The sequence below is a fragment of the Barbatula barbatula genome, assembly GCF_947034865.1.
Source record: "Barbatula barbatula genome assembly, contig: scaffold_185, whole genome shotgun sequence".
In the NCBI taxonomy this organism is placed as follows: Eukaryota; Metazoa; Chordata; class Actinopteri; order Cypriniformes; family Nemacheilidae; genus Barbatula; species Barbatula barbatula.
In genome coordinates, this window is record NW_027636831.1 from 12501 (window position 1) to 21779 (window position 9279).

General features: G+C 41.3%; 3 protein-coding genes and 1 long non-coding RNA gene across 4 annotated transcripts in view; 1 reads left to right on the top strand and 3 right to left on the bottom strand.

The window, feature by feature from the left end:
• Window positions 1-1118, bottom strand: part of LOC306891027 — a 1382-nt gene extending 264 nt beyond the window's left edge. Inside the window, exons 1-2 of the long non-coding RNA XR_013786317.1 lie at window positions 991-1118; window positions 847-919 (exon numbers count right to left, since the gene is read on the bottom strand). This is a non-coding gene — a long non-coding RNA (uncharacterized lncRNA). The remainder of the gene's footprint in view (window positions 1-846; window positions 920-990) is intronic.
• Window positions 1119-2326: 1208 nt separating this feature from the next.
• On the top strand, window positions 2327-3990 carry lgals2b (lectin, galactoside-binding, soluble, 2b). Its single transcript, XM_079488456.1, has 4 exons — window positions 2327-2373; window positions 3340-3419; window positions 3502-3670; window positions 3787-3990. The coding sequence occupies exons 1-4, from the start codon at window positions 2371-2373 to the stop codon at window positions 3931-3933; spliced, it is 399 nt and encodes a 132-aa protein (XP_079344582.1). The 5' UTR covers window positions 2327-2370; the 3' UTR covers window positions 3934-3990.
• Window positions 3991-5395: 1405 nt separating this feature from the next.
• Window positions 5396-6430, bottom strand: uts2r4 (urotensin-2 receptor 4; the record flags this gene model as incomplete). Its single annotated transcript, XM_079488455.1, has 1 exon — window positions 5396-6430. The coding sequence occupies one exon, from the start codon at window positions 6428-6430 to the stop codon at window positions 5396-5398; it is 1035 nt and encodes a 344-aa protein (XP_079344581.1).
• Window positions 6431-7468: 1038 nt separating this feature from the next.
• Window positions 7469-9273, bottom strand: LOC306891030 (arf-GAP with dual PH domain-containing protein 1-like). The gene is made up of 6 exons (XM_079488457.1): window positions 9264-9273; window positions 9106-9189; window positions 8964-9026; window positions 8744-8815; window positions 8215-8446; window positions 7469-8121 (listed from the first exon to the last, which is right to left on the bottom strand). The coding sequence occupies exons 3-6, from the start codon at window positions 8982-8984 to the stop codon at window positions 8093-8095; spliced, it is 354 nt and encodes a 117-aa protein (XP_079344583.1). The 5' UTR covers window positions 8985-9026; window positions 9106-9189; window positions 9264-9273; the 3' UTR covers window positions 7469-8092.
• Between the last annotated feature and the right edge of the window lie 6 nt (window positions 9274-9279).

The window sequence follows — 9279 nt, forward strand, 5'->3', positions numbered from 1 at the left end:
CAATGTATAAAGACGATTTAAGGTTCATCAATGTTGTATTTTCCACATACGGTGCATGTTTGTATCTCTTCTCTGAAACATGCAGATTTATTACAAAGCTCATCGCTCTGAACAGCGAGGTGTGCTGTGATTGGCCAGTTAACCAGTGCGTAGTGATTCCTCTGACCATATTTGGCATATCAGGTTCCTCTTCAATCGTACTGACAGGTACGCCCACCTTACTTGTGTTTACATGTGGGCGGTCTTATAGTCAAATCATACCACGAGCTGATGTAGATTTGTGGGGGTGTGGCTTCACGAGGGCTGATGTAGATCTGTGGGGGTGTGGCTTCACGAGGGCTGATGTAGATCTGTGGGGGTGTGGCTTCACAAGGTGTTTCAGGCAGGTCTGGGTGAGCATTCACTTTTAGATAGAACGCATCTCTTGTTCTGACACTTTCGTTTTTGACATTTTATGTGTCTAATACATGCATGAGCAACTTATAACACACCAAAGACACAGAAAAACACGTATTCACGCCACATGACCCCTTTACTGTAAATCCACATCTAAAGCAACTTCACAATATTGAATGCATATAAATGTGTGTCCAGAAGATGGCAGCAGTGTTCAGGCTCATTTTCTCCTGCATCGCTGTCCTTTTTCTAGAAGCCTTTTACTGAAATTGTGTGTTTCTTGATACTTTATATGGTGTATAATTGTTTAAGCAGGACTGATGTTAGATCAGAGATCACGTACTGTTGTTCACGAGGAATCTGGTTTTCCCAGAAGCCAAACACATGTCATCAGAGTTTATTGTATTTCACGAGGAAACGTATGATGTAGATGATCTGAGTGACACTTACTCTGGTTTGATCGCGTGTGTGTGTTTCTCATGTACCAAAGCATCTGCAGACCTCCTGCTCCTGCATTCACATACTGAACACACAAACACACAATTCAACAATAGTTCAGAGAAATTGAATTAAAGGGACACTTTACCTTTTTACCTTATAATATCACCAACATGCAAAATCCACATCGCAGTCTTGAAGACACAAATCAACGTTTCCTACAGCGTGAGCACAGTCAAATCCCACAAAACAACACTAAAAACACACACACACACACGCACCCACACGCGCCCACACGCGCACACACACACACACACACACACACGCACACGCACGCACACACACACACACACCCACACACTCTCTCACACAGACACACACGCACGCACACACACACACATGCAACGTTGTGTCATGCATTGTAAGAATACAATGTAAGTCGCTTTGGATAAAAGCATCATGTAAATGTACAGAATAGACATGTGAATGAATTTATGTACTTTATGGAGAAAAATTAATAATACAGTAAAGTATCATTGTTGACTTCCCAAGTACACTATTAAAAATCAAATGTTATGGTCGTATTATAACAGAATGAAACTATTCTAGATCATCCAATCACAGTGGAACAAACAAGCCATTCTGATATTCAGATTTTGAAGACGAGTTTGTGATAGAGAGTGCTCTATATTTACCACACACACACACACACTGGTGATAATATGAGGGGTTAAAGTCCTCTCTCTTTCCAAATCTTCCGTTTTCTTCAGCCCAGATCCAAGGTCAAGACCCCTCCATGTGACCATGAACGCCCCTACAAACAATAAAACTGAAATCTGACAGTCTGTCTGTTTTTAACCACTCAACTTTGCTTTTTAAACTCATGTGTAGAGGTCAATGATCAGGACAGCGGAAACTCTTTCCTCACTGAAGACATACACACTTTCTCTAAACACAAACATGTGATGATTTGTGTCACATGACCTGTGTCCACCTCACACCATATTAAGGCTAAATCCAACAAACTTTGACAAACTCCAACAATCTAAATTCACATTTGATCAGTGTGAGTCAGTCTTTAGCTGTCCATGACTCCAGTGGCTTTATCAATGTCCTCTGAAGAGTTTCCATACAGTCGGTGTGTGTAACGGATCATATTCTGAGTCCCATAACACTCAACTGCAATTTGAGTATAACGTCTTAGAGACACAGTATATGCCTGTACGGGTTTCTCGATAATGAATGTATACCGCATTGAGCCAAGGCCTTCAATGAAAACATAATAGTTCAACTTTCTATAAAAAGAAACCAAATTAAACTTCTAAATACATCTAAACAAAATGACTCCAGCTGTTATTTAAAATATATACAATTTCTCAGAGTCACTATATGGAATTCTATATGGAGTGATATGATCTGTTTGTGATTGGTTGTTACTGCTGTTCTTTCTTCCTATTGGATGGATTGTATTATATATGCAGGTGACAGGTGAATCACACACACACACACGGCAGCTCCCCTCAGAAAGACAGCAAGATGGTGAGTGACATCATTTCCTGGAATATAATTTAATCATAAATATTGAAATGTTGGATTATTGCATTTGGTCAGAGAATTTGTTATATAAAAGAGTTTTAATTGGATCTGTTATAGTCTATAACTTCATTTACTGTTGCAGAGATAGTAAAACTCTGGAATGGACTATATTATTATGAGAACTATATATAAAAAATATACTTTTATAAAACCTTAAAGCAGGTTTAGTTTAGAACAGCGAATCAGAGAGAGAGAGAGAGAGAGATGGTTGCACCAATGGAACAGTTTTTTCACAGCAATGGTGGTTCATGGAGCCTCTGAATCAATAGTTCCTGGAAGTAATCCAGGGAGCTGCAGCTGTGATTGTGATGAAGTTTTAACCCGTTTAAAGATGTAAGTCTTTGATCCAAGAATGAAATAAATAAAGCATTTATAGGAACTATCAGAAGGCTCCACGAATCATCGAATGTGTCATTAAGTTTAACAAACTCCTTCAAAGTTTTCTGTTATTCGATTGATAGTAAATCCTCCTTTTTCAAATGAACCTACAGTATACAGTATGAACCCACACATGTACAGTAAGCGTTTATCTCACTTGATCTGATGTTAAAGACACTTCTCTATATGACTTTGGTAAATGTGTTGTTAGATCAGATGTTTGTTCAGGGACTCTTCCGGTTCCCGGTGTCTTTATGAGTTTATTATCTGAAGTTTATCATTAACATTGAGGTTCGGCTCACAGATAACACATTTAACCGTCACTCTTATCAACTCCAACATGCATCACAGGTTAAACAGTAATCCACATCACAGCTCAAAGAAACCATAAAACAAACTGTGCCACACGATTTCAATGTCACAAGCACCAGAACACATCTGTGATTTTTGTCTTGACAGGCTTTGACATCAGAAGTACAGTGATGAGTGTGAGGATGAATCAATGCTGATGTTATTCTTCATCTCTGACAGGTTTTCACAGTCAAGGACATGAACTTTACTGCCGGAACAGAGTTGAAAATCTCTGGGAAGATCAAATCAGACTGTGAAGGGTGTGTACATTAGTGCCATCTGAACTGTATTTCCATACATTAAGTACTGTGTGTGAAAGAGATCTTTGATAATGTCTCACAGGTTCTCTGTTAACGTGGGACATAACAGCGATAACATCGCTCTTCACTTTAACCCTCGATTCACTCAGAGCGGAGACTCTCGTGTCATCATCTGTAACTCAAATCTGGGCGGATGGGGAGATGAAAACCGTGAACCCAGTTTCCCTTTTGAACAAGGCCAAGAGTTCAAGGTGACCCGTCAACGTCTCATTCACCTCTGAACACTGCATTCAAGCATAAGACTAGTGAAGCGTTTTCATTTGGATTTGATGTGTGACTAAATGTCTGTTTCTGTGTGTTCTGACAGCTGACCATCACCTTCAACAATGAGACCTTTTATATCAAACTACCTGACGGGAACATGATGAGCTTCCCAAACCGCCTCGGGGACGACTCTTTCAGTCACGTTCATTTTCACGGTGACGTGAAGGTTCACGGCGTCAAGGTGAAATGAGAACGGATGAAGGATTGTGACCAATGTGTCAAATAAAATCCAAAGAGAGAATATGAACCGAGTCTGAGGGTCTTTACTTTACTCCTCATCTTCTGCACTGAAACAAACAAAACTTGTTTTCTCATTACTCATTTTATTTATATTTCATAAGTTATACTAAAGGCCACTAGATTTAGGTTTTAGGTCACTTTCACACTGCATCCTTCAATTTCAAGTTCTTAAAGATGAACTAAAGGTTTTGGTTTGAGTGACACTGTGAGGCTACAACAACGGCAGACATAGAAAAATGAAGTAAACTCATGAAGTCAAACTGATTCTGAGTGTTTAAACATGAACACCCGCCGTCCTCATGATAATTAACTGAGTGATACACAAAGAATGTCACGGACAGTAAACACATTCCACACGCACCTCATATGTTCTCGCCAGTTAGAAGGCTACGTGTATTTAGCGTGAACATTTGGCTAAATGTTGCAGAGAGAGATTTATAAAAGCCTAGAAGGAAAACAAAAAGAAAATTAAAGAGATTAAAACAGATCAGAAAGCGCTCGATTAGCACACTTTACACAAACACTTGTTTACAGAAACCAACAAAAGAAGTTTTTAGAATGAGGGAGAAACTCATACTGTACTGTTATTTGATATCAATTCATCTGTCTGTTGATGATACGACTAAAACATAAACAACATTTGTCTCCGTGTTTAATGTCTCTGCAGCGGTTTGCATCTGTCTCTGATCAACTTAAGGGACATTCTGTCATCCTTTACTCACCCTGAGGATTGATTCAAACATGTATACTGCTGAACACAAAGAAATATATTTGGAGGAATGTCAGTTATTTTCAGTTCTGGAACATCATCCGACTACCATTTCATTCTTCCTACTATTCTAGTCAATGATCCCAGAACTGAAAATCACCAACATTCTTCCAAATATCTTTCTCTGTTTTTCTCAGAAACAAGGTCATTTCTAAAGGTATGAAATGACATGATGGTGAGTAAATGATGACAGAATTTGTATTTTTGGGTGAACTAGCACTTTCAAATTAAAATTTTTTCCTTAATGTGATGTGTCAGGTCAGCCATCGATGATGAGTGTTCAAGAAAAACAACGATGTCATCGAAATTCTCATAAAACATCCTTAGTTACATTCACGGTTACGTTAGTTTGACCAAACCATTAAACCTATTCTCATAAACATCCAGAAGAACCCCAACTCAGTTCATCATGTCTGGATCTACAGGTTCGTTCTTTCACAGAGATAATTCAGACAGATATAAAGATCATCGGTGCTCATGTTCCTCGTCTCAATAAAGGTAGAAACATTGATTCAAGATTTTATCAATAATCTTTGCTATCTGGGTTTACAGTGACACTTCTGTCAATAGTTTTTATTGAGAGAGGATCAATACAATGTGGGAAAAAGTTGATCCACAGCAGATGAGATGAATGATGACAGTCTCAGCTCATCTGATCCTGAAGTGCATTTCCTGATCCCTGATCAGCTCGACTCACACCTGACGATTGAGATCTCTGGCTCAGGTAATCACGGTAGTTGCGTGTCAGTAGCGTGTAGAGCAGCGGGTTCACGCAGCTGTTGCCGTACGTCAGACAGGTGACGAAGAAGTTGACGTACATGTGAGCGGCAGGTGACAGCGAGCGCAAGGACTCGGATGAAAAAAGTTTCGCCATCTGCCAGCCCCAGAACGGCAGAAAACAGGCCCAGTACGCCACCACAATACTAAAGATCATTCTCACCACCCGCCGCTTCAGTCTGCGTCTCCTCACGGACGAGGACGAAGATCGACTTCCGCTCCCCCCTCGCTGTGCCAGACTGTTCTGAGCTGCCCAGTAGTGTCGGGCGAGACCGGCGTACAGTCCCACCATCAGCAGACCGGGCAGAAGCATGCTGGTGAAGAACAGGGCCGTGAGATACGCTTTAAAGGCCTCAGGGGTCCAGGTGGGGAAGCAGATGCGTTTGACCAGTCCCGCCGTGGCCGGACGGCCCTCTTTCAACCGAATCATCACCATCATGGGCAGCGTCAGGACGAACGCTGCCGCCCAGATGCCCGATGCCATTAGCCAGTGTTCGCGGGCGGTCGAGCGGCGTGATCCGAAAGGGGCAGCGACGGCACGGTAACGCTCCAGACTCATCATGACCAACACGAACACGCTGGCGTGCATGGTGAGAAGATCCAGACTTAAGAGCAGCCTACAGCCCATTTCCCCAAAAAACCAATCATGGGCAAAATACGTGCACACCACAAACGGGATGGTGCCCAGATACAGCAGGTCAGCCGTCGCCAGGTTGAGAATGAAGACGTACATGGATCCGGCCCGCCGTAATGTGGCCGAGCGCATTACTGCCAGGGTGTACAGGTTACCCGCCACGCCCAAAATACACATGCTCACCAGAGTGGCACCCAGGAGCGGAGTCACCCACACCACACCACCTCCACCCGCGCCTCCACCGCTGCTGTTTGATCCTTGACTCATGATTCACACATACAGAAGAACACTTCATAAACTATCGAACTGAAGATGAACAGAACTCCATCAGCAGAGACGAGTGTGTGTCCAAATCACTGACATCATAGAAGTCCTTGCAGAATTTACAACACAAAGTCCCAAACATACCCATAATCCACACCTGCTCCACACCAGACCGCCCTGAACTAAACCTCTGTCACCGACTGTAAACATCCCGAGAAGAGTCTGTGAGCCGGCGGTTCTGCTGCAGATCTCTGATGTGTCCATCAGCTCCAAGCGTCTCTCGTGTGAGTGTGTGTGTGTCACAGGTAGGTGTGATCTAGTGTTCAGAATTCGTCTGAATCAAGTGAGCTGGAAAGACTCTGAACACCCCAGTGCTGCTTCACACAACCCTGTGACAGACTGACTCTCAATAACCTTCCCTTCACACTCGCATACGAACACACATGCATACATACACACACGCACACATGTCTACACACACACAACAGCAGACTTATGTGAGAATTACGGAAATTAACTAAAACATCCCATAACTATTAATATTTCTCTAACACTTTAAGAAGTATTTATAAATGTGTTCATTAATGATAAAAATGCATTATGAAGCATTTATAACTGCATGAATAAAAGGGATTCTAGCGAAATAGTGAGCCATGTTTACTCACATGTTATAAATGCTTAATAAATGTATTAAATAATATGATTATTGTCTTGATGTTGTTTGTAATATAGTCTGTCAGACTGGACACTGTGGGGTGTTGTGTTGTTTTTCTTACAGCTGCTCACTGTTTGGTAAACACGGTGTAAATGAAACATTTAAGTAAAATAAAAACATTAGTTGTTTTCATCTTGAGACAAAACCGATGTATTATAAGATGTGTCAGTCTAAGTTGTTTTCAGTTCAGACTATTTATTTGAGTCTAGAACCCTGTACGGGAAACCGCACAACAAAGACGGTTTCATTCAAAACTAGCATACTGTGTGTCTAACAACACCCCCATGTGATGTAAAGGTTATTCATATTCAAAACCTGAACATTTTAAGAATGAGCACTATTTATTGAGACTCATGTTAAACCTGTTTAGATGACCGTAACATGCACATACATCCAATGACCAGTATAAAGACACCTCATCAAATCTACCGTGGTAATACCACGGCACAGTCATGACGGCAATTAATACCTATAATATTCATTCATATGATAATCCAAACATAACACTTGAGTATACCTACAGAACACATTATCATGGTATCATGTCCAAAAACAACCGGGGTAAAGGTACAGTATGACTCTTTGGGTAGTTTGTATACAAAACCATGTCCAAATAAAGCAGTACACAGGAAGAAATACTGTGGTATATACTATAGTAAACTGTAGTAAAAGTCCTAGATACTATAGTGTTTTTTCAACCCTACCATAGTAAATACTACAGCAATAACAACAGATTCACCACCACAGATGACTGTAGTGAACATGGACAGAGTCAACTAAATAATATACTACAGTACAGGACAGTTTACTAGAGTAAAACCTATATTACAGTAATACTACACTAGAGTATTTTGTTAAGCAACACAAACACTAGAGATGACGCGTGTCCTGAGCTCCGGCTCATCAGATGGATGGGTTTGTGAATGTCACAGGTGAGAGCCGGTGGTCCGTCAGTGCTTGTGTTTGAAATACGCCTCCACTGAAAAACACACAATGATCACATGTTTTACAGTCACACACACACACAGATGTACACGTGTGAGATGAGTGTGATGATGCGCTGCTGTGTTACCGGTGTACTCCTGAGGACTCATGGGAATGCTGATGACATCATTGAAATGTCTCATCCAATCCTTCTGCTCCAGATCAGTTTCACAGGTGAAGAGAAAGCTGCGCTCGGGGGTCTGGATGGTGACGCCGTACTGCCAGCTGCCGTTATAATGAGTTCCTGCCGGCAGTCCGATGGTAACGCGGTAGCCGTGATCCCGGTGTCCCAGGAACACCTCGCCTTTAGGAAACGCGTCCTGACAAACAGCACAAATCAACTACAGGAACACCAAAAACATCAACATGATTTCTGGGATCAATTTTTCATTTTAATTGTTAATAGATGTTTTTATAATATTTCTATTATTTGTACAGAATTAACTTTTCTTTCCATTTATATCCCTTCCACAAACAACACGAAACACACTGCCTATATAAATGAAAACAAAAGGTATAATAACGATAAATAAAAATGACAATAGAATAAAAGTGAATGTGACTTTGATGACGTTCGCAGTGAAGAGTTTAGAGATGACAGAGACGTTGAGTCTCACCAGCGGATCTTTAAAGTACATCAGGCGTCTGTGATCAAGAGTGACCCAGCGCTTCTTAAAGCCTTCAGTTTGCTGAAAACACACAGGCACATATTAATCTATAGGCATTGAGAAAAAAACACATTGTTTATTAGTGATTATCAGATTTTTCTGATGAAAATGATCTGTGAGGCGTGTTATATATAGTATTATAGATTAAGGACAGAAGTATGCGTCTCACCCGCGGCCCTGTTTTCTCCATGTATCCCTCCTTCAGAAAGCGGCGAGTCAGTTTGGGCCTGAGCTGAGGATTAAAAACAAGAATCTCATGATAAAATCATCTTTGTTTTATTTAAACATGTGTTCAGTGTTTCAGGAGTCACCTCAACATCTGTGGCTCCAGGGAACGCCACCTTCAGATAATGCAGCTGAGCCGCTCGGATGGAGTTAAACCAGTCCACTATTTCCTGATGAAGAGAGAGAGAGACACATGTAGAGGTGTAAGACAGGACTGGTGTGTGTGTGTGTGTGTGTCTCTCACCTTACTGCTGTCATGA